This window comes from Capricornis sumatraensis, chromosome 10, assembly GCF_032405125.1.
Source record: "Capricornis sumatraensis isolate serow.1 chromosome 10, serow.2, whole genome shotgun sequence".
Taxonomy (NCBI): Eukaryota; Metazoa; Chordata; class Mammalia; order Artiodactyla; family Bovidae; genus Capricornis; species Capricornis sumatraensis.
The window spans coordinates 57,321,273-57,347,037 of NC_091078.1; the positions used below are offsets into that span (position 1 = coordinate 57,321,273).

Below are 25,765 nucleotides of genomic sequence, written 5' to 3' on the forward strand. Positions count from 1 at the left end.
AGTTCTCTGTCAGAGGCTTACCTCATTTGACTTTTTTTTTTTAAGAATTACGTAGATTTATTAGTATATGAACAAGTATTTTTGTATTAAAAAGCACTATATGAATGTAAGAGTTTATAAAAATAGTAATTGTCCTCATTTACAGTAACTCAGCCATTCATATTAGCATTTTATCCTCCACTTGCATGTAAGTAACACACATAGCTGGAGCTCTTGTGTTTGTGGGATCACTTGACATTCTTATCCATTGTATTCTGCCCTGCATTCCTTGTAACTTCTTTAGCAGTTAGAATCTCTTCTAGATATTTGGTATGTGACACTGGGTAGCTAGCTTTACATTGTAGCTGACCTTCTTATTTGATGACCCACCATCTCCTGACTGTGTAACTAGTTTAATGTTTGGATCTAATCTGTCTCGTTTTGGTATGTGTTCCCCACAGTCCCCTGTGTAGAGCAGCCGCAGTGGGGATGATGATCATTTCTACCTCTTAAGGTTGTTGGAACAGTTCCATGTTAATAGTAATTATTGTTAACATTCATTGAGCACTCATCTGTGTCAGCCACTGTTTTTAAGTGCTTTTTATATGTTTGATCCATGCAAATTGTTCATGTGCCATACATATGTATTATTTTCTTTGTTATTGAATAGAAGTTTGCTTTGTGGTAAGACATTAAACATCTTTTATTTAAAGGCCTGTTACATCCTGAAGAAGTGTGTGTGTGTGTGCTTAGTTGCTCAGTCATGTCCGACTCTTTATGATGCTATGGACTGTAGCACACCAGGTTCCTCTGTAGGATTATCCAGGCATGAATACTGGAGCGGGTTGCCATTTCCTACTCCAGGGGATCTTTCTGACCCGGGGACTGAAACTGTGTCTCTCGCGTCTCCTACATTGGCAGGCAGGTTCTTTACCAGTAGCGCCACCTGGGAAGCCCCCATCCTGAGGGCAACCATTTTCATCTGTGTGACCCCTAAGTGAGAATATGCACATGAATTCTATTTGTCTATTTGTAGCTCTAGCCGTTGTTTATAGTTTTGCTTGCCCGCTTTACAAAATGCCTTAAAATGGTGAGTACCATGTGAATTTTTGTCATAGTGATATTCATGTATCTATGTTCTTAGAGCACTTTAGAACCTTTAAAATGTTACTCTGTCCCCTTTAAGGCACTAAAAACATAGAGACAAAATCAGTAAGGATAGTATGAAAAACCTCTCTGTATGTCCATATTCAAAACATGTGTATATATTTTTTAACCTATATGTTTGATGGGTGAAAGGTTAGTTATACTTTAAGGCCTTGGTTTTTTTCCTAAAGGTCAAGATTGCTAGGTGTAAATGAATATTCACAAGGCTTTGAAAAGGATTACTCTTTATAACTGTTAGGTGGAAGGCTAGTTTGAGGCCCAAGAAATGGCTTATTTTTGAAAAGAGGTCAGGGAGAAAGATAAGGTTTGCTTTCTGTTATTGTCGGCAGTGACTCCTGAAATTGTAGCCAGACATACACATGTTAATAACCTATTTGCTCAAAATGAGAAATACTTACAACCTTAGTAATCCCCTTTTAGTAAATATAAATTAAATCTGAATAGCAAATAATAATTCTGACGATAGCCTTTTAATTTTGGTTTTAACTTTGTGCTTAGAAAAATGGGTTATGCTTTTATTGAAAAGTCAAACAGTATAGAAAATCACCCCAAATTGCATCATATTAATAGGATAGGATGACTTCATATCCTATTCATATCCTTCATATCCTTTGTTACTTATGTCTCTATGCATCAAGATAGTGTGTTGCCATGTAAGTCAAAGAAGGAAGAGATTCAGGATGGACAGTTGCTGCAGGGAAGGTAGGAAGAGTGCAAACTAAAACGGTTATAGCTTTGTCAACTAGGACATCATCAGTGATTTCTGTGACCGAAGTTTTTGACGAGTTCTGGGAAGAGAAGGCCAGGTTACAAGCGGTCAAGTTGAAACAGAGCTATGAATAGGTAAAGTTGGCAAAGTCACACTCTTTAATTTTGCCATTTTTTTTAAGTTTGCTGGTGTAAGAATTGGACAGAAGACATGAAGGAAAGATTTCAACTAAAGGACATACAATACAGTGCTGATACAGTTGAGCCTTTGCAGGCACATTGCCTGGGAAGCCAACTGTCTATAGGATATTATTTATCTGGAAAACACCTAAATAGCTCTAGTTTCCAAACAACTGATCTAGACATGAACTTTCAGATAAGAAAATCTGCTCAGATGTTTGGAGGTTGTCTATATTGAAAAATTGTGGCCACAACATTTGATTACTGAATCTTCAGAAGTTTACATTATGTTGAAAATTCTCACAGGTTTTAATGCTGACACTGCAGAATGATCCTCCTTCTTTGGAAACTGGTGTTCAAGATAAAGAAATGCTGAAAAAATACGGAAAATCATTTAGAAAAATGATTTCATTGTGCCTTCAAAAAGATCCAGAAAAAAGGTAAAATATGAGATAAAACTTATCTCCTTCATCTAATATATAAACCATTGGGGAAGGCTATGAATCACATGCATACATACATACATGTCCAGAGAATTCAAAAGAACTAAATTTAAACATTAGAAAAAATATACACTGACCATTATACTAAATTGAAAATGAGTGAATTATATACTTTCTCCCTTCTTTTTAGTATACAGTGCACCCTAAATAGTTAAGCTGTTTCTTGGTTAATTTCTTTGAGTTATAAATGTATTTGTTAATGAGCTGCCAAGTTAGTGGGAGGGCTTATTTTTAATTTGCATTTAAGAGTTATAAATAAACCAGTATCTTAATGCTCTTTATGATTTTATTAACAGGAGAAATAGCAAATACTGTATTTAATGTCAGATAGTCATACTTTCTTCCTTATTGGAAAGGTATTTTAGTTAAGTAGACCAAAAAATCAAAGAGCTTATTATTAACACTAGAAGGATTGAATGGCAGGTGAGTTAAAGAAACATGATCATCTAATGTGTGTATCTATGATTTATACAGAAGCATAGAAGTTAAAGATTATTGCATATAATCTTTTATCTTTGAGGTCAGTCCTGATTTCTAACCTTGGGCCCTGTTCTCACTCTGTCTTATTTTTCTGTTTCACGTGGTATATAGACCACTCAGTTTTGTAGCACTAAAAGATTTTTAATTTTTATTTTTCTAAAGCTCAACAAAACTAAAAGGTTTGAATTGACTTCCTTGATCATGTCTTTAGTATATTTAATGGGCTTCAAAATTTACTGTTGGAAATATTGGAAAGGGTAAGAAAAATAGGCAGCAAAGTTCAAACCTGTCGTTTTAGAACATTTTTCCTCTTTCTTAATACACTGGTATTAAAACATAGGGAACAGTTTTGCTTCTGCCAGATTAGTTGACTGAAATTCTGAATTCTGAATTCTGTTACAAACACCTAAAAATTCTGGATAAATCTGTCAAACTTAAAATCACAAGAATAGAGATGAGCTTGTAATAAAGGGAGGTCTTCAGATGCCAGAATTAACAAGGAAGCCATAAATGCAAGAATTATAAACTCATCCTGTGGCTGCCTTCAGTGCGACACTGTTCAGTCTAGTAACCTACTGGTTTGGAGTTTTAACCTCCAGGTGGGGACTAAAAATGAGATACAGGGCCTACCCATATGGGGATTTTGAACTGAGATTTCTGCTTAAAGCTAGAACATTGATAAGTATGCATCCTGAGTGGAAGGTTAGATCAGAGAACAATAACAACAATAAAAATCTGTCATCACAGAAACACAACAGAAATCTTTCCGGAATAATCAAGTCCTCTGACTTGGACACTCCGCAGGTTTACAGTCTGAATTTATACCCATATTATCCAGGAACCCACAGGATTAGAAAGTAATACAGTTATTACTAAGCCAGTTTTATTTCTGGCGGAAGCAATCAGAAATTGCACTGTTAGACTACTTCCAAAACCCAGGTCCCTGCAATTCTTGCACTGAAGAGATCACAGTCCAGAATTACAAAACACACAGTAAAACCCCACACTGTGAACTGGAAGCAACATTCAAAGAAATAATGGCCAAGAATTTTCTGAATTGATGAACTATCTGTATTTTCAGGCTAAGGAATTATTGTCCTAGATTCCAAGCAGTATCCCTCTTTTTCCACTTGTATACATTGTCATGAAACTACTGGACACAAATACAAAGAGAAGGTCTTAAATGTGGCCTGAGAGAACAGATTACCTAACTGAGGAATAGCAGGCAGATGGACAAACCACTTCCCCAATAACAGCAGTTAAGGCCAGACACTATAGTGGAACAATGCTGAGAGAAAATAACTGTTAACCCAGAATTCCCTAATTCTCTAAATCTAGTCAAACTCATTCACCAGTAAGCATGAAATAATTTTAGTCAAAAATTGAGTTTTCCAGTCATGTTTTATCACATAAAGAACTCCTCTGAAGTGTATTTTAGAAAGAAGGAAGTGAGCCCATAAGAAAGGAACAAATCATAAGAAACAGTGTTGTACAAACTTAAACATACTGAAATTGTGACTGAATGAAAAGTAGGAATGGTAACGTCTACTTTGAGTTTGCATAGCACTTCCACATTTATTCTGTCTTTTGATTTCTATGAGAATCCTCTGAGGCCCTGGTCCTCAGGCTTGAGTGCACTTTGGTATCACCTGGAGAGTTTTAAAAACTGCACCCAGGTTTGCCCCCACGGATTTTGCTGTAACTGTTACAGGGAACAGCCTGGGATTTTTTATATTTGTAAGATAGTTTATTTCTCTCTTGTGTGACAGTTCCCATCTGGTATGCCAATTGTATTCCAGGAGGGCAATACAAAACCCAGGCTACCTGCTGCCTTGTTCTTATATAGCTAGATTATGACCCTCATCTCTTTAGTTGAAAGGATTTTTTTTTTTAAACTCCCAGATATTATAATGCACAGCCATGTTTAAGAACCACTGCTTTTAGGGATTTAGCCAGGTAATACTGAACCTTAGAGAAGTGACTTGTTCAGCGTTACATGGTAGGTATATGGTGTCAGTCAGGTCCAATTTCTTAAGTGTAGCATTGTTTATTCTTTATTCTCATACTAGTTTGTGAAGTTGACAACAGTGCCTTTACTCAAATGAAGTAAGACTGCACAGTTAAGTTAAAAACTAAGTGTAGATTAAATTTGGAAACTATACATTACTCTTAGAATCTTCAGTTTTTTAAAGGAAATTGTGAAATTATTTTTTAAGAATATGTAATTACCTAAGTTGAAGACTTACAGGTGATTATGTGGCAAGAAGCACAGTTCTTGATTTGTCAGTTTAAATGTATATTTTTTGCTTCTTTAAAGTAGATAAAGCCAACTTCGTGGGAAATAATATTAAATAGCAAATATATTGAAAGCCGTTAAGAAATCATGCTTCTAAAAGAAACGTTTCACTAATGAATTTTTGCAAGAGCCTACAATAATTGTTATCAGAAAACTTCTATTTGAGTTTTTAATTCTGTTCGGTGCTTGTACTGAGCTTTTCCTTTTTGGTTTTTAGCAGGTGAAGGACAGTGGAGTACACTGAGTTTTTATCTTGATGCTCAAGAAATCATGTTTTCATTTTTGAAGATGAAAACCCACATTCCACTTCAATTAACTATAAAAACTTTCTTTTCTGGTTTTAGACCAACAGCAGCAGAACTGTTAAGGCACAAGTTTTTCCAGAAAGCCAAGGTAGGACATTCTAACTTGGTTTCATGTATTCAGATGATCCTCCTCAAACACCTACATTAGGTTCACTGTTCAGAGGTTGCATTGCCTTCAGATGATTATTTCTGGAAGAATGATGGTAGGTCAGATAATTGCTGGGGCCATTATTTGGACAGTCTTTCATATATAAGATAATTCTATAAATTAATTTAAGTGTCAGGTAAAACTTAAAACAGGAAAAATTAATATTACCACTATAAATAAAATCTGTGGAAAATTCTGAACTCTCATTTTAGGGTTTACTACTGAATTAGTAAACATCTCATTTCCCAAAGATATGGGATAAATAGGATATTATTATAGTTGGGAAATGTGGGACCACAACCCCAAAGGACGTATGTTAAAGCAAACTTTTCATAGATGGTGGTTCATGCAATACATTAAAGCTTTGTCTCAATTTATAAAGTCATGGTAGTATTATACTAAAGGATATTCAGAATGAAAGAATAGAAGCTTTTCTCAGACTTTATAAAAACAGTTACTATATCACATTAATTGTGGTGAATATTTCTGTGTCAATTTTTTTGTTCAGTAAAAACTTCTTATGAAAAGAAAACTTATTTTTCCTCTCCAGAATAAAGAGTTTCTTCAAGAAAAAATATTGCAGAGAGCACCAACCATTTCTGAAAGAGCTAAAAAGGTAAATGTGGATTTAACTCAGTTTTTCTGAGAAATTAGAAGTTTTACTTTTATGTTTTGAAAGTGTATTTGACTAATGCTGTGTTAACAGTATGAATAGTACTCATTTTCTTTCAGTCTTTTCTTCAGCATGCTTGATATATTCTTTTAGCAATAGTCTGTGCCTCAGTAGTACTCTGCTTTCAACTGGAATGAAAAAGTATGGTACATAATTAATTAATTCTAAATTGTGTTCATCACTGTTTGCAACTACCAGAGTGAGTTGGGAAGTTGGGAAGTTTCTTTCCACCGTATAGAAACAGTGAAGACACCACTTCACACCCACCTGAATTACTATAACAAAAAAGACAGACAACAGCAAGTATTGATAGAGATGTGGAGAAACTGGAATCCTCACACATTACTGATGGAAATGGAAGATGGTGTGGTCACTTTTGTGGCAGTTACTGAGCAAAATTACTGTATGACCCAGCCAAGTCTACTCCTAGCCATACCCAAGAGAATTGAAGATCTGTACACATAAAAACATGTACATGAATGTTCATGGAAGTATTTTTCATAGCTAAAGTGTGGAAACAAACTGAAGGTCCATCTACTGATAAATGGATATATAAAATGTCATGAACCTTTAGAATGGACTAGTATCCAGCATTAATAAGGAATGAGGTACTGATACGCGCCATAACATGGATGTTCCTTTAAAACATTGTGCTGACTGAAAGAGATATTCTGTGATTCTACTTATGTGAAATATCCTTCTGGAAGCAAACGTAGACAGACAGAAAGTAGATTACTGATTGCCTGGGACTTGAGCAGATTGTAAGGGAGTGGGTAGGACTTCTAATGGGTATGGGATGTTTTGTGGGAAGTGGAGAGAGTGATGAAAATGATTGAAATTTGTTTGTATAGATGGTTTTTCAACTCTGAACATACTAAAAATCATTGGATTGTAATACCTTGAATGGATCAATGTTATATGAATTATGTCTTAGCTGTTAATTTAAGAAGAGAAGCATTTAGAGAATGGCACTACCACCAGCAAAAAGCTCTTGGGAATTGAAAACATTATAGAAAAAATGAAAAAATTCATTACAAAGATTTTAGGGTAAAGTTGAGGACATTTTCCAGAAAATAGAGCCAAAAAGCCAAGATTCAGAAAAGATGAGAACATTAGAGGATTAGTTGAAAAGGCTCAACGTTTAAGTAAAAGGAGTTCCAGAAAAGGAAAACTGAGAAAAACAGAAGAAACAATATCACTGAAAAATTATTCAAGAAAAATTTCATGAATTTCTAGTTTAAAAGAGCTAAGTAGCCAGCACAATGAATGGAAATAGATCAACACTAAAGCACATTACCACGGTAGCTCAGAATGTTGTTGCTGTTGTTCAGTCACCCAGTTATGTCCAACTCTTTACGACCCCATGGACTGCAGCACACCAGGCCTCCCTGTCCCTCACCATCTCCTGAAGTTTGCCCTAGTTCATGTTCATTGCATCGGCTCAGAACACTGGAGGTGAAAAGATCCTGTAGCCTTCCAGACAACAGGGAAAGGTTACAGTTAGAATCAACAGTCATAAGGACCTCAGTAGCATCTCTGGAAGCCACATCACAATGGAGCTTTACATTGAACATTAGGGGAAAAAAATGTTTTCTAACCCAAAATTGTTTTCTTTTTTTACTAGGCAAACTATTAAGTGGAATGTGGGAATGGAATCAAATTACGTTCAGAAATGCACAGCTTTAGTAAATAGACCAGGCTAATAGTAGAGTAAGTGCTTAAAGTAAGAATAGGGGAGTCATGTGATTGAGGAAGCATAGTGTCAGTCTGATGGAACAGATCGCAGGGCTCTGGTGAGAGGCTTCCTCGAGAAGATGACACTGATGAATACCTAATGTATATGAATATGGTGAGAGGAGGTTTACATAACAGAGAATCTGGGGATAAATATGACAAATAAGAAATAAACAGGACTTCCCTGGTAGTCCAGTGATGAAGAATCCACCTACCAATGCAGGGGACAGGGTTTGATCCCTGGTCCAGGAAGATTCTAGATGCCATGGGCCAACTAAGCTCACGTGCTGCACCTACTCAGCCCACACTTCAGAGCCTGTGCTCCACATCAGAAGTCCACACACTGCAACTAGAGAATATCCCCCCTCCTCACTGCAATTTGAGAAAGGCCACATGCAGCAACAGAGACCCAAAAATAAGTAACTTTTTTTAAAGAAAGAAAGCAAATGTTAACTCCAGGGGAAATAAAAAAGTTCTACAGGAAAGAAAAGTAATTGTAATATATATGGTTCAACCGTATAGTTTATATAATCATGTTATATAAACAATTGATTTACCCAGAATTACAGTGTATCTTGAAAAAAGAGTAGGGAATTAATAATAAGGTTAAATTCTCATCTTCTGTAGCAAGAAGTCAATAGATAATTTCTAAAACCAGGAAATCAAGGGTTAATAATAAGAACAGATTACTCAGAGAGATGAATATATATACATTCTAAAAGAATAAGCTAAAATGAATTGAAAGTGGTTGCCTGTGGGGAAGAAGATGAAAGTTAGGGGACTGCTCTTTTTCTTAATATTTGCACAGCATAAATTGTGATTCTAAAAGTTAAAATTGAAAAAAAACCCATAATCTTCTTTATCTTGAACTTATTTATTTGGGGCTTAAACTGCCCCCATTTTTTCTTGATGTCTGAAGATATGAAGCCATTACTCAGATTTCATCTGACTTCACGTAAGAGGGATTTGGATGATGTGCAGGCTCAGACTATCAAAGTACAGGGAAAGTCAGTGGTTGTGAGTAAAGACAAATAGTGGAGATTAGGAACAGAAAGCAAGTGAAGCATGGTGGATGTGACTTTATATGGGAAAACTTATTTATGGGGAAAATTATTATCTACTTACGGTGTTGAAGTAATAGAAAGAGAGAGAAATATGACTGACTTTTCTATACCATAAGTGTCAAACACTCCCACAGTCCATGTCTCTCTTCCTAACGAGCAGGTTCGGAGAGTACCAGGCTCCAGTGGCCGTCTTCACAAGACGGAAGACGGTGGCTGGGAGTGGAGTGATGATGAATTTGATGAAGAAAGTGAGGAAGGAAAAGCAGCAATTTCACAACTCAGGGTATGTTTTGTTAAACTATATGCTTTAGCTATAGAGTTCTGTCGTACTGTCTGAAGCCTCTTAGATAATACTATATTCTGTGGTTCTGTTCAGCTTAACCAGATAAAATATAAAAAAACACAGACAGAATATTTTGAACACTTTATTAACAACAGGAGCCCAAGTAAATCTCCATGGAGAGGGGGACTGAAATATCAGTTTTACTGTGATAATATTTAGGGTATATAAAACTGAACTAAATTGAGAAGTGAGAACTATAATGTCTGAGATGAAAGTATGCTAGATTGGATTAATGGCTGATTAGACATTTCAGAAGAAAAGATTAGTGAACTTGAAAGCCTAACAGTTGAAACCTAGTCCCTAAAATTTGTTAACCTTCTATCTGAAGAAGAACAGTGTACCTTATTTTCATTTTGTATATCCTGGATAGTGTGTGAGTGTGTTAGTTTTTGCTGGAAATAGACACCAAGACATGAAGTGAGCAAATAACGTTTGAAAAATGGCACTGATAGACTTGCTAAATTCAGGGTTGCCACAAATCTTCAGTGTGTAAAACAACCTATGATATCTACAAAGTGCAGTAAAGAAAGCATAGTGCAATAAAATGAGATGGGCTAACTTTGACTGATTTTAAGATTATTTTCTTTATGAATGGTTTTGAGCAATTTGATTATGATATACCTAGATTTTTTTCCCCCCACATTTCATATTTAGGGTTTATTGAGCTTCTTGAATCTTTGGGTTTACAGTGTTCTTTAAGTTTGGAAAGTTCTCAGCTATCGTATTTTCAAATAGTTTTTTCTGTCCTTCCATCTTGAAGAGTCAGATAACATGTATATTAGGCTTAAAGTTGTCTGACTGTTCATTGATCTTTTCACTTTTAAAAATTCTTTTTCCCTCAGTTTCATTTTGCATGGTTTCTATTGCTAGCCTGTTCATTATTCTTTCCTTCTGCAGTGTTAATCTGCTACTAATGCCATGCAATCTCTTTTTCATCTCAGACATAATGCTAGAATTGTGATTTGGTGTTTGGTTTGGTTGTTAGATACTTAAAATTTGATTTAAGTGTTTGATTTTGCATCTTCCATGTCTCTGCTTAACTTTTTGAAGTTACATAATATAATTATTTTAATGTCCTTCTCAGCTGATTCTAACATCCAGGTCAGTTTGGGGGCAGCTTTGGTTGATTATTCTTTTCATTGTGGCTTGAAAGTGTTTTCCCAAGTTGAGTAAATAAAAGTAAAAAATGAAATCAGATAAAATTTGATAGAGTACCAGGAAGGAGACAGTTATCCAGAGAAAGAAGCTTAGAGCTTCCCTTTTGAGTACTTAGCAGAATACTTATCGATTACTGTATGTGAAAAAACTACCCATGTGGAGAACAGTGCCCAGGACTCACACAGCCAGAAACAGCAGCCAGACTGGAGAAATTTAAAATTCACAGGGCATTCAGTAGACTTCTCAGTAATGGGGTATAATATATTGCCCTAGATACTGAACACTGCTCCAGACCCAACTAAAACGCATCAAAGCAGGATACAGAAGGATTAAACTGTTTCCAGCCGCTTAACTGTATTCTAGAACAAAGCATCAAGATTCATAGAAATACAAAATTAGCATCATGCAACAAGGTGAAATTCAGTGTCCGGCGTCTAATCGAAGATTACAAGTATGCAGTGTGCCAGGAAAACAGTAGGAGTAAGCATACTTTATGCTCAGCTCTTGGTTTTAAATCCTATGCCCTTAAAAAAAAAAAAAAAAATCCTATGCCCTACTAAAAGAACAAAGGCTCACTGGAGAAATGGCTGATTCCACAGCTTACACAGGGAAAATATAAGATAAATCTGGGATATCTTGTTTTGACAGAAAAGGTTTTTTTATTTTTAATATAAGAGCCAAGTTGAAGGAGCTCCCACTAGCCAAATTAGGGAGAATTTAACCATCAACATCATAAAGTGTAGAAATAATTATAAATCATTAAAAGAATAGGAGTCAGTAGGCCCATACAAATAATACATAGATATAAACAAATGGGGAGAAAATGATGATTTTTCATTACAGTAAACTGCCAGTGGTGGTAAATGTAGGAGTGGATGGGGAAATTGATCCTTTTATAGCCATCATAAAGCAATCATAAAGGTCATCAGTGGGTGCTAAATATATGGGAAATCTTTGATGAACAGGCTATTTACATGGTCTTCTAGTATCTCTCCATAGATTGCCTATTAGTTGCAAGGGGAAAAATAGCTACTGCCTACCTGAGAAATCAGAAAATGCCTTGACTCAGTGATAAAAATTAACATCACTAATAAGGATCACAGGGTACATGAGAGTCTCTAAAACACAATACCATAAGAAGATAATCACTATGTAGAATTGATTTCAGTCTAAATCATGAAGAAAGATCAGAGCACAAATTAGGAGCAGTCTATTCAGAATATGTACTAGGCAGGGGAAATGATTATGTGTCAGATAAAATCTAGAGAGATGGCGATGACTGACTGCAGTACATGGTCCTAGACAGAATCTTATACTAGAAAAACAAAGGCCCTAAAGGACAGTAGGAAGTCTTTGGAAAAGCTGTATTATGTGTAGTTAATTAAAGCATTATTGTTAAATTTACTTAAATTGATTATTTTAGTAGAGTGAAGTCGTGTAACAGAATATTCCTATTCTTAAGTACACAACTATTCAGTTGTAAAGAGCCACGATTATATACAACTTTTCTCAAATGGTGCAGGATTGATTTAATACATATAAAAAGAAAGAAAGTGAACACTAATAAAGCACATAAGGAGAAAGGCTAATATTGGATGAGTCTGGGTAAAGGGTATGGCAGTGTTCTTTGTATTATTCTCATTCTTAAAATTTTTCTGTAAGTTTGAATTATTTCCAAACTAAGGTTTTTTTCTGTTGTTGTTGTTGGCATATACGTGCTGTGATACCTTAGGTATTGCATGAACCTTGAATCTCCTTAATGGTAATGAAAAATTTAAAAACCTATAAATTGGCCTTATAAGAAGTCCACATTCACATTTAGTAGAATTTAACATAAATTGAATTTGTTTAGAGATATGTTGTTGTTTTTTGTATTTTCCAGTGCTTGTATCCAGAATTACTGCTAATTTATGATTTACTAAATCAGTTTAACTTTAAATTTTCATATGGCAGGTTATAATTGGAATTTCAGTTTTGGCTCAGGTTTTCTTTACTGAAGTCCATAATCAGAATTATTCTGCTTTAAAAATATATTGGATAATTAGCTTGACTGTTTACATTTAGTATGAGAAATTACGCATGTAATATGTGGATGATTAGTAGAAAGGATTGTACTTTGAAGAATGTGACCTCCCTACTACCTGATAGTCCCTGTATGTTTCCTATAAACTTCTGCTATAAAGTTCTGAACTCTTAAAATACTATGAATATATTGATACATTATAGGCTAGCTGGACAAAGAATACAGTAATATCATTTTAGTTTTCTTTTTCCAGAAAACTCACTAGAGTTACCGATGATTTAATTATGGATCATAATGAAATGGAGTTGACTTGCATTTCACCATTCCGTGCAGTTTTGGAACTGACTACAAGTAACCTGAGTTTTCAGTTAACAAGCCTCCTTTTTTTGTATTTCTTTTAGTCTCCCAGAGTGAAAGAATCATTAACAAATTCTGAGGTAAGTAGTTGTGATTGTTGAGTCATTAAAGTATATGTGCTTTTGTTTTGGTTTAAATGTTAAACACATTTTTTTGTATGTGCTTAAATAGGAATGGGGATTTATACTAGTCAAATAGTGTGAAAAGAAATCCTACTAAACAGACTCCTGTTAGGCTGACCTGCCTTATGCTCACTGCATACTCAGTCAAGTCTGACTCTTTGCTCCTTCAAGGACTGTGGCCTGCTAGGCTCAGGAGGAAACGACAACCCACTCCAGTATTCTTGCCTGGAAAATTCCATGGCCAGAGGAGCCTGTTGTTGTTCAGTCCTAAGTCATGTCAGACTCCTGTCGACCCCGTGGACTGCAGCATACCAGATTTCCCTGTCCTCCGCTGTCCCCAGGTGTTTATTCAGATTCATGTCCATGGAGTCAGTGATGCTATCTATCCATCTCATCCTCTGCTGGTCTCTTCTCTTTTTGCCTTCAATATTTCCCAGCATCAGGGTCTTTTCCAATGAGTGGGCTCTTTGCATCAGGTAGCCAAAGTATTGGAACTTCAGCAACCGTCCTTCCATATTAATAAAGTGTTAGTCACTCAGTCGTGTCTGACTCTTTGAGACCCTATGGACAGTAGCCTGCCAAGCAAGAATACTGGATTGGGTTGTCATTCCCTTCTCCAGGGGATCTTCCCAACCCAGGGATCGAACCCAGGTCTCCTGCCTTGGAGGCAGATTCTTTACCATCTGAGCCACCAGAGAAGTCCGTATTAATAATAATTGGCATTTTCAAAACTAATCTTAAAGTTCTATTTTTCTATCAAAAATTAGAACCAGTAGGTAACTTGGTTTCCTCTCTGTGAAGTGCAGTGGACACAAAATTTTAATGCTTCCTTGTCTCCTTGATTTTGCTTATATAATAACAGCTATTAGATCTCTCATTGCCCTTTTAATTTTTTTCTCTTTTAACCCAAAATTTTGGCCAGTGCATTGAAACTGTTTTCCCTATTAATTTATAATTTTGAATATGTTTAACTTGATTTTGTGTTCAACATTGGTCTTTTTTCCCCAAGTTACATAACTAAAATTTGTGAAATTTTCAAACATGCAAAATAATGTCTAATGTTATAAAACTTCACATTCATTTTGAAATGCATTTCAGATGTGTTAAGGAACCATTGGTTGATTTTCTTTCTTTATAAGTAAAGGAGGGTCCCCAATATAGGAAAATGTCACTTCTAGAATTTCATAGTATATACTTAAGTCTGTATATTGTGGTGCTATTTTGCTGGGCAAAGAAGATGGCATAGATATAGTTAAAAATAATATGATACAAAGAATTACTGTTCTGAAGAAGAAAAAAAAAAAAAGGACTGCTGATACTTGCTACAACATGACTGACAGAAAAAACTGTGCTAAGAGTGCATATTGTAAGATTTGGGCTATATGAAATGTCCACAAAAGACAAGTTGATAGGCTGAAAGTAGATCAGCGGTTGCCTAAGGCTAGATGTGGGAGCAAGAGTTCACTATAAATGGACACAGGAGAATTTTTTGAGTTGATGGAAGTGCTGAAACCTGGTTGTAGAGATACTTATACAAGTATAAATTTTCTAAAAATCATTTGAGTTGTAGACCTAAATAGGTGGATTTAGTGGGATATAAATTTACACCTCAACTCATAAATTTCTCCAAGCCAGGCTTCAGCAATACGTGAACCATGAACTTCCAGATGTTCAAGCTGGTTTTAGAAAAGGCAGAGGAACCAGAAAAATATCTATTTCTTCTTTATTGACTATGCCAAAGCCTTTGACTGTGTGGATCACAATAAACTGTGGAAAATTCTGAAAGAGATGGGAATACCAGACCACCTGACCTGCCTCTTGAGAAGCCTGTATGCAGGTCAGGAAGCAACAGTTAGAACTGGACATGGAACATCAGACTGGTTCCAAATAGGAAAAGGAGTACGTCAAGGCTGTATATTGTCACCGTGCTTATTTAACTTACGTGCAGAGTACATCATGAGAAACGCTGGGCTGGAGGAATCAGAAGCTGGAATCAAGATTGCCAGGAGAAATCTCAATACCTCAGATATGTAGATGACACCACCCTTATGGCAGAAAGTGAAGAAGAACCAAAGAGCCTCTTGATGAAAGTGAAAGAGAAGAGTGAAAAAGTTGGCTTACAGCTCAACATTCAGAAAATTAAGATCATGGCATCCAGTCCCATCACTTCATGGGAAATAGATGAGGAAACAGGGGAAACCGTGGTTGACTTTATTTTTCTGGGCTCCAAAATCACTGCAGACGGTGATTGCAGCCATGAAACGAAAAGACGCTTACTCCTGGGAAGAAAAGTTATGACCAACCTAGACAGCATATTAAAAAGCAGAGACATGACTCTGCCAACAAAGGTCTGTCCAGTCAAGGCTGTGGTTTTTCCAGTGGTCATTTATGGATGTGAGAGTTGGACTATAAAGAAAAATGAGCGCCGAAGAATTGATGCTTTTGAACTGCGGTGTTGGAGAAGACTTTTGAGAGTCCCTTGGACTGGAACGAGATCCAACCAGTCCATCTTAAAGGAGATCAGTCCTGGGTGTTCATTGGTAGGATTGATGTTGAAGCTGAAACTTCAATACTTTGGCCACCTCATGTGGAGAACTGACTCATTTGAAAAGACACTGATGCTGGGAAAGATTGAGGGCAGGAGGAGAAGGGGACGACAGAGGATGAGATGGCTGGATGGCATCACCGACTCGATGGACATGGGTTTGGTTGGACTCCGGGAGTTGGTGATGGACAGGGAGGCCTGGTGTGCTGTGGTTCGTGGGGTCACAAAGAGTCGGACACAACTGAGCGACTGAACTGACTGAAATTTACGCCTCCAAAGTTCTTAAAAACAGAAAAGCATAGACATATTTGACTTCCATTTGAAAGAGGTGTACTGAGGTTGCAGAGATGGGCCAGTTCATACATACACTGCTTGCCCATCAGCAGGCCCACCTCCCTCTCCTCTAAGCTTACACAGCACTGCTTGTGTTTTTGTTACAGCTATTTTCCACAACTGATCCTGTGGGTACTTTACTCCAAGTTCCAGAACAGGTTTCTGTTCATCTACCTCAGCCAGCAGGGCCGACGGCTGCGCAACCCACTCAAGTCTCCCTGCCACCCACTGCAGAGCCAGCGATAGCAGCTCAGGTACAGCAGGGCCCGCTTTCTTCCATGGTCAGCCTTCTGGGTGGAGGAAGAAGGCGGAGGCTGGCGTGCAACACCACCTTGTGCACTAAGGATGATGTCCTGGTAGATTCTGAAACAAGTTAGAAATTCTGTTCTCACAGTTTCACATGTATGCAGATAAGAGAGTTTAACAAGGATCACATGGTTCGTTTTTTGAGCACCAGAATAAGTTAATGATGGAAATATCCCAAACAGCAATAGTTTGGGGGATTGAAATTTCTTGTCCGCTTCCTTCCTCTCTTCCGGTCTCAATGCCTGTCCCCACCCCCAAAGGGAGCCACTCACAGGATATGCCACTGCTCGGCCCTACACACCTGAGGGACCACCTAGAGAGCTCCAGGAGTGCCACAGGAGGCTGGGCGAGACGCTTGCACACTGTCACGGCGAGACCTTCTTGTAACAGTGTCTGCTGCTTGGACAGTGGACTGAATGAGAAGGGCTCCCCTGTCTTGTCAGCTTTTTGTTATATCCTTATTCTGCTCAAGGTTAGCTAAGGAGCACTGCCAGCTCTTCTGTCGTCTTTGTTAATACTGTCTCCAAACCGTGGTTTTCCTGCGCTGCTCTTTTTAAGATACCTGTCAGTTTTGTGGGGTTGATTTTGTTAAAATGCCATAAAGTGATGTGTGAATCCACCCAGTCAGGCACACATGACTTTATTGAATCAGAAGGCGCTGCGAGTGCTGAGGGAGTGAAGGCCCCCTGAGAAGCGCCCCGCCGCTGCTGTGCAGCCACCACTCTTCCCCTGGGAAAGCGCAGTGCTGTCTGCAACATACGCCTGTGCTCCATGGCGAGAGTACAAGTTCAGAGTCTACGTGTTTATTAAACAGTAGCAGTGTTTTTATTTTGTTTTTTCCTAAAATTCAGGTAGGAAAAAATAAAAATAGAAGGTCAGATGTTTTCATCTGCATCCCAGCAGTGCTCTGCCTTTGGAGACCACTGCTCTGAGTGCTTCCAGACTAGAGTCCTGACTGCATTTAACCTTTCCTTTGCCTAAGCTTTCCATTTCTGCCCATCATATGGGAAAGGAGATAGTCATCTTATGAAAACTGATGAAAAGATTGGATTCATTTTATAAACAGCCTAAATAGAATGTACATCCTCCAGTAAGCAAGGGACAGCTCTATGGTTTTCAGAGGATTGAAGATCTGGAACCTCCAGGTTGGGTGGTTTCCTGAGCAGCAGCTAGTTTAGGCCTTACTAGAGATGTGTGGCCAATGGCAGGTTTTTTAAAGGGAAAATCCAGTGTCTTGTTCTTCACTCTTATAGAGGGGAACAGAGGTCTGAAAAACGCAAAATTGAAATGTGACTGTGTATGGCATTTCATGTAGGTTTGACAATGATCTTTCCAATTGTGTTTGACTCAGACTGACATTCAGCTATTGCTGCTGCCTTAGGGTGCATGTCCTCCCACAGCAGGGAGTCCTGGGGACTAGGATGCCCACACCTGGAGATGAAGAAAATTGCTGCCACGTGGACGATTCATCTCTTAGATGAGCATCAGTCACCACCACACTCAATACTCCAGGCAATGACTTTATACCTTTCAATGCTTTTTAGGCTCTGTCTTCAGGAGCAGGTTCACAAGAAACCAAGATCCCAATCAGTCTAGTACTAAGATTACGGTAAGTAAGACATTTTATTGTTGTTCTTTTCTGAATACTCTGAATGTGCTGATTTCTCTTCGGAAGTTACTCCTCCTTCTCATAGTGCATGCCTGAGAGTAACTGGATAGAACTGTGTGTGTTTGCTCTCGGGTGTATTATTTCCCTCAGATATAATAGCAGTAGTGTGAGGATCTGAGTTACCATTGACTCATTCCTCTTTCCACATGTGAATTCCTAGTCATCTCAGTATGACCATAATTAGAGCAGAGGCAGCAAGACCTATTTAGGGAATGTTCTGGGGGGTTTTTAAACTAATTATTTATTTTTTGGAGAGGTGGTTAAAATTCAGATTTTTATTTATTTTTTTGAACTTTTTTTGTATTGGGGTATATAGCCAATTAACAATGTTGTGATAATTTCAGATGAACAGCAAAGGGACTCAGCCATATGTATACATGGACATGCTCTTTCCCCAAACCACCCTTTCCCATGCAGGCTGCTACATAACATTGAACAGAGTTCCCTATGCTATACAATAAGTCCTTGTTGGTTATCCATTTTAAATATAGCAGTATGTCCATGTCAGTCCCAAGCTCTGTTAATTGTCCCTTTGGAAAATGTTTTGATTTTACCACTAGGAGCAATGAAATTATGCCATAAACCTGAAAAAAGCAGATTTGGCTACCTTTTCTTTACCTGGACCCAAATAGTTCTGAATCATACAATGTCTTGGTAATTTCATCCTATTTTAATTGTGTACAAAGAATACTACTTGTCTGTTTTAAAAATTTTGTTTTAAAATCTTAGATCAGTTAATAGAGAGTATGAAATATTACTTGACATATGCTTCAGAAGGGGAGAGGATGCTTGTAAGTGGTACAGTTAGCTTTTTGAAGGGTGGTTTTTAATGGACTGTATTCCAGACTTGTTTATGGAAGAGGAGACTGGGGTCTTATTCTCATCGATGAAGATTTTGAAGTTCAGTTTAGCATATTGTTATCTTTGAAGGTGTTTGTACTTGGCATGACAGTCACATCACAAAAGTGATACTGAACATTTGACCTTGATTTTACTCATCTTTCAGAAAGAATAGATTGAACAATTACATATTAAGCAGACTAAGTACAGCACTATTAGCTATTGTGCTAAGATACTGAGAAAGGAAAAAATGAAATGCAATAATCAAGTCTGTGTTAGAAGTTGATTTTTATTATGTACTTAACTGAACTAGCATAGCTAAAAGCAAGTTTTAGTAGTAGATACGCAGCGAAGTATAAGTCCATGTAGACAAGTGCAGAGAGGCAATGAGAGGGAGAAAATCCCTGTTGGGCAGGTTGTGCTGGATTTGGGGAGCTGTGCTTTAAGCACGATTTCAGTAGCATCAAGCATGTGTCAGATAGACCTAAGCCCTCCACATCATTTAGATAAAATGGATTTGGGTCCTAAGTGATCAGGCACGTCTTCCTTTATACATGGTATTCTAATTTCTCCATCTTTAATCAGAACCTCCAGGGAGCTTGGTTAATCTCAGTACTTGGTGTGGTGAGCGATCACTGTAACTATCCCTTGTCAGTCACATTTTAATCTCTGGAGCCTTCTACTAACTCTTCTGCCAGTATGGACCCCATTCCTGTCCCCGTCTTCTCTCCATTCCCGAAGCCTTCCTGTCCATTGCTATTGCTAAGTCACTTCAGTCGTGTCCGACTCCATGCAACCCCATAGACGGCAGCCCACCAGGCTCCCCCGTCCCTGGAATTCTCCATTACATCCTATCTAAAAAAACTACTAGTATTTCTAAAGTTTCTCCTCATTATCCCAATCTGTATATTCTTTATCCTTCTCCTCTGAACCCCTGTGGAATTGAGGGCACATCACGTATTTCATTCTATGAGTCTGCTCAGACTGATCCCCAGTAGTGGGCAAGGGGCTGTCCTCAGCAGAGGGCTGTGGGGGGCAGGAGTGGAGATAAGGAAGAAAAGAGCTGTCTCTGTCATTTTAGTCACACCTCCCTGTGCTCTTTCGTAGATTCCTCTTAGTTTAATAGGTCATCTTGTTGGGTGTAAGGATGAGAGTGGGCATATATTGACCAGTGAAGGACATAGATTAAACGAGTTGTAGAACAGTTATTAATAAATGATCACTCTGAGTTGTTTGCTCTGAGCCCTCGGTGTGAGCTCATTAGGAGAGATCATCTGGTCTTTGAGACAGAAAGATCTTTCTCTTGGCATAGCTTTCCTGGTACACGTAGGCAGACTCTGAATGTATAAATTCAGAAATTTATTTTACACATTTTGTTTTCTTTCATAGGAATTCAAAAAAAGAACTAAATGATATTCGATTTGAATTTACTCCTGGGAGAGGTGAGGCATCAAAATCAAAACATTGAAAACAAAATAACTGCTCATTTGTCATTTGAAGAAAATGTGTGTGAATTTTCTGTCCTTTAGGTATATTTTCCTCTTACAGGGTGATAAAAATGTTCCTGGCCTAAAGGTTGAGGGTACGTGTGAATAAAATAGAAACGCAGTTTTTTTGTTGTTTTTGCTTTACAACTACCTAATTTGGAAAGTATAATACAAGCAGTAGTAAATATAGCTCCAGTTTACTATGGCAGACGTTGTACTAAGCAGCATCTCATTAAATTTTCAAAATGGCCCCTCAGGAAAGATTATTGTCCCCGTTGCATAGATGATGAAATTAAGGTTTAGAGAGAGTAAAGTGACTGGTTACAGTTCCCACAGCTGAGAAGAGGTGTAGTTGGACTTCAGACTCGGATCTGCCAGTGTGCCGAATTCCGTCTCTTATTACTGAGCATGTTTGTACTTGACAGTAAGGAAACAGCAAGGCTTCCAGTCCCCTCCCTCCCAGCTGAAGCTGAGCCCCGTCACGCATAGTTTCTGTCCATGAACTTCTCCCAGGGACAAGGTTTATAATTTTCTTTCTTACCTTTGTTACTCAGAATTCGTATTTGCAAAATGGCTCACAGCTATTGGGTATCTGTCCTGTGTGCCAGGCTCAGTCTGTCCGCTGCCTCGGTCTCATGAGCAGCTCACTGAAGTGCCGAGAACGTGAGAACAAATGCACATGTACAGAGATGTATCTGATTTCTGTCCTAAAGCCAGGCAGAGTCACTCTTTAAGGTCCTCATTCACATCACTGGTCCTCGGCACAGCCCCTCCCCAGAGGTCCTCTCGTTCCCTCTGTGGGCTTAGTGCTCAGGCCTTGGGAAGGAGTCAGTGAGAGACGAGGTTAATTGATGGTACTCTCTCCTCCTCTGTTTAGTTTCTAGTTGTATGCCCACAGACTATATGTACTCAGATAGTAAAACCTGGGATGACTGGATGTGAAGGAAAGCCTACCAGAATACAGAAGAAAATGATTTTAGGGGAAAAAAAAAATTAAAAAAAAAAACTAGGAGTGTGATCCCCAAAGAAAAGTGATTAAAATTTGTTTTCTTAAGGTTTAATTGAAGGGAATACCCTAGTGATCCAGTGGTTAAGATTCAACACTTTTACCCCCAAGGGCACACATTCAGTCCCTGGTCAGGGAAATAAGAATCCACAAACCTCTCAGTCTGGCCAAAAAAAAAGAGATTTAATTGGGACTAAATCATTCTGTGTTATTATCCCAGGAGATGTGCCACACGCCGTCCCATCCCCAAGCTCACAGGGCTGGGTCCAAGGTTGCCCTCAGCCTAGCAGTTTCTCCTGCAGCATCACTGTCAGGCGCTCTGCTGACAAAGGCAAGATCCCGTCTAAGGCATGCCATCATTAGAATGTTATCTTTACACTGAGCTGATACTTGCCATCTGGTTGATGGATCCAGGTTCCGTCCTCTAGCTCGACCTCTGATAGCCCCTCACTTGAGGTAATCCTAGTGATAGGAAAAATCTTTGTGTGGAAGAAGGCACCCCCACCCCCACCCCCACCACCACCTTGGGTCTCTGGATTTAGCATCGAGCTTTAGTCTGGCCGTGCCGGCACCTGCTTTGAAAGTTAGCAGGGACGTGCATGCACAAGAAAATGGAGCACTGTCTTCTTTGTCTTTGCAGATACAGCAGAGGGTGTCTCTCAGGAGCTCATTTCTGCCGGCCTCGTCGATGGAAGGGATTTAGTCATAGGTAAATACTTTGTGCTTTGCCCTTGTGCCCTTGTCTCTCTGCCTATATCCTTAGGATATAGAAAATCAGGCCTTGATTCTACTGAATAGGTCAAATGGTTCTAGGAATGGTTCTTGGCTTTGTTGAAATAGGAGGTGTTGGGGGATAGTTCCTTCCTACAAAAAAGAAAAATCTCACTTCTGAATTTGCTTTGTTACCCCCAGTGATAGTGAGTGAAAGCTTATCCAGGTCTCTGGGAGATCATAGAAATGATGACAGAAGTCACAAGTTAGAGTAAGCTTGGCCATATCTAATCCATTATGGAGGATGCACTCTCTCCTTGGGCAGCCAAGAGGTAAGAAAAAAATCATCACAGATTTAGTCCTAAAAAAAGGCAGGAAGTAAGAACAGGCACAGTCAGGCCACAGGTACGTGTTTCTGAAGGAAAAGACTATGATGTAGGACAAGTCAGCAGACTTTTAAAGGGCTAGATAATAAATAGTTTAGGCCTTGTGAACCATGATTACTTTACAATATTGTAGCAGTTTTTGCCATACATTGACATGAGTCAGCCATGGGTGTACATGTGTTCCCCATCCTGAACCCACCTCCCTCCCCATCCCATCCCTTAGGGTCATCCCAGTGCACCAGCCCTGGGCACCCTGTCTCATGCATCGAACCTGGACTGGCCATCTATTTCACATATGATAATATACATGTTTCAGTGCTATTCTCTCAAATCATCCCACTCTCCCCTTCTCCCACAAAGTCCAAAAGTCTGTTCTTAACATCTGTGTATCTTTTGCTGTCTCACATATAGGGTCATTGTTACCATCTTTCTAAATTCCATATATATGTGTTAGTATACTGTATTGGTGTTTTTCTTTCTGGCTTACTTTACTCTGTATAATAGGCTTCAGTTTCATCCACCTCATTAGAACTGATTCAAATGCATTCTTTTTAATAGCTGAGTAATATTCCTTTGTGTATATGTACCACAGCTTTCTTATCCATTCGTCTGCCAATGGACATCTAGGTTGCTTCCATGTCCTGGCTATTACAAACAGTGCTGCGATGAACATTGGGGTACACGTGTCTCTGTCATTTTTATACATAGTTGGCTGATTCCCATTCTAGGGCTTTCTGGCCCGTGAATAGGCAAGTCCTACCTCTTAAACTGGAGTGTCGTTCCTTAGTTAATACGGCATCTTAAAGAAAGTTAATCTGGGGACTTCCCTGGTGTTCTGGTGGTTAAGACTCTGCACTGCTGCTGCAGGGAGCAAGGGTTCAAGCCCTGGCCTGGGAACCGAGATCCCACATGCCGCACAGTGCAGTCAGAAGAGGTGAATAAATACAATAAAGCAAAATAAACTTAAAAAAAAAAAAAGTTAATTTGACAATGGTAAGATTTATTTGTGCTACTTGGACTTGTATTTTAAAACACCTCTTGTTTAGGGAGCGATTTATCTTTCTGCTTACATTTGGATTGTATGTAGGAGATTGTGAACTACTGTTTAAGTTGTTAACATATGGTTAAAATGTGGATTTACATAACTTCTCATTGTTTTTATGATTATAGTGGCAGCTAATTTGCAGAAGATTGTGGAAGAACCCCAGTCAAATCGATCTGTCACCTTCAAACTGGTATTCATCCCTTCTTTCTTGTTAAACTGTCTCACTTTTACATACCAGCAGCCTCTGTAGACCAGCTTCCATATTCCCTGAGTGATGAGAATAATCAAGTCTGGTGATTGTTTAGCCACCCCATGTCCTGGGCTGATGTCTCTCTTCATTGGCCTCCCTTCCCCCCTCCCTTCCAGGAAGCCGCCTACCCGAGGCCCTCAACCGTTTATTCTCAAAACAGATTGTCAGGCTGATTCCCCCTTTGTACCTAGCCTCCACCTGCACCTTTATCTGCCTCCTGTTTGTATCCCAGGGACCTTTCCCCAACTTCCCTCTCTCCCACAATCCCCATGTAAGTTTTAATTATTACCTGCAGTTTTGTTTTGTGAATAACCACAGCTTCTCATCTTGTTTGGTTCTTAGGCATCCGGTGTCGAAGGCTCAGATATTCCTGATGATGGTAAACTAATAGGATTTGCCCAGCTCAGCATCAGCTAAAACACAGCCCTGGAAGAGGCAGCCGAAGGAGATTCCACACATGCGTGTCTCTGTTGCTTCTGCTGGCCTAAACCCAGTACTGCCAAAGAACCCAGCAACAAACCTCCCAGCTAGGAGCTTTAGAGGTCTTTCTTTTATGTTTTTCCTGCCATCATCCCTGCTTTTTCCCACAGGGAAAGAAAAGTTGGATCACCAGTGGCCAGCATCCCTTTTAAAGAGTTCCGTTAGTAAACTTACTGCACGCATCCCCTGTCTTCCTCCATCTAAGAAGTGGCCCGGGTGCCTCAAGGCCCAGGAGGGAGGTCTGTCAGCTCATCTTGCCTTACTCCAGTGATGGCGCTGGGTGGAAAGTAGCAGCTCTGTTGGGCTTCCTCATCCTGCTTGTTCTCCCACACCGGACGGGACGTGGGCATCTTGGGATATCTCTTTACCACTGAAGTAGCAATTAAAAGTTGATTGTTCAGCTGGAGCCCAGAGAATTTAGTTTAGTGATTTTTTTTTGTTTTGTATCTGATATGAATTCTAGCAACCTTCGTTAGGAAAAAGCACAGCCTCAGAAGGAGGCAACCTAAACTATGTTCTTGTTTTGTTGATGATGTTTCTAAGCGTTTTGCTGAAGCTGCTCTCAGGCACCCCTCTTCATTACTTGCTCCAGAAAGGGTTGCTCGCCTTAACTTCAGCTGGTGCAAAACATCTGACTGTAATCGAACTTCAGCCATCGGACCCTTCAAAGCGGAACTTTGGACTGTTTTTAGGGGAAAAAATCACGTAACGGCTTATAAACAAGAGTTACCCCAGCAGTGGTGTTTTGAACAGGAAAGAATCATAACTCATATCAGTGTGGAAGTATTTATTTCAAATCTTAAACAACTGAAGAAAAACTGCTCCTTGATCCTCCCATGAAAATCAATTTGCCTGGCCTCCGAGTCATGAGGAAATGCAAGGCTGAGATTTCTACAGCAATAAAGGAGACTTGCCCTAGGCCAAAGAGGCCTGCCTTCTGACCCCTCTCCTGCACTGACCCTTAGGAGGGGCTCCACACTTCTGTGTGCTGAACCTGACCCAAGATGGAACGTGAAACCACATGTGCCGTGACTTTTAGGATTTATGAGTAGACAGTGTTCATTTGATTTTCTACAGAAATAATATAAATTATTCTTTAGGTTTAAAAAAGAGCACTCGTAATGCAATATGTGAATCACCAGTGGGGTTGATTTTTTTTTTTCCTACTGTTTCACAGTCAGCCTTTATCTAACTGCAGATTATCCCTAACAAATTTTACAAATGAAAGAGATCCTCAATCTGGCCTTAAAACAACACAAAAAGATGGGCTTTGACCCCATGGAAAGAGGAGAGCTGCCTCTTACAGAATCAGTTGATCCCTTTCTATCTTTGTTGGTCTGTGAATAACAAGATTGCTTTACCTAGTTTTATTTTGGAGCACCTCTGAAAGCTTTCCCCACAACTAACTTGTTACAGTTTTAATTTCATTCTGAGGTCGTAGTTTTAACCTTGGGCTTTCTTCACTGG

The 25,765-nt window shown here is 38.8% G+C and overlaps 1 protein-coding gene across 1 annotated transcript in view; it reads left to right on the forward strand.

The window, feature by feature from the left end:
• OXSR1 (oxidative stress responsive kinase 1) overlaps positions 1–25,765 on the forward strand; it is an 83,201-nt gene extending 57,436 nt beyond the window's left edge. Inside the window, exons 8-18 of the mRNA XM_068981826.1 lie at positions 2,341–2,474; positions 5,658–5,706; positions 6,317–6,382; positions 9,398–9,520; positions 13,163–13,198; positions 16,226–16,372; positions 17,969–18,033; positions 20,323–20,375; positions 22,067–22,135; positions 23,694–23,758; positions 24,161–25,765. Coding sequence (XP_068837927.1) covers positions 2,341–2,474; positions 5,658–5,706; positions 6,317–6,382; positions 9,398–9,520; positions 13,163–13,198; positions 16,226–16,372; positions 17,969–18,033; positions 20,323–20,375; positions 22,067–22,135; positions 23,694–23,758; positions 24,161–24,235 — 882 coding nt within the window. The 3' untranslated portion in view covers positions 24,236–25,765. The remainder of the gene's footprint in view (positions 1–2,340; positions 2,475–5,657; positions 5,707–6,316; positions 6,383–9,397; positions 9,521–13,162; positions 13,199–16,225; positions 16,373–17,968; positions 18,034–20,322; positions 20,376–22,066; positions 22,136–23,693; positions 23,759–24,160) is intronic.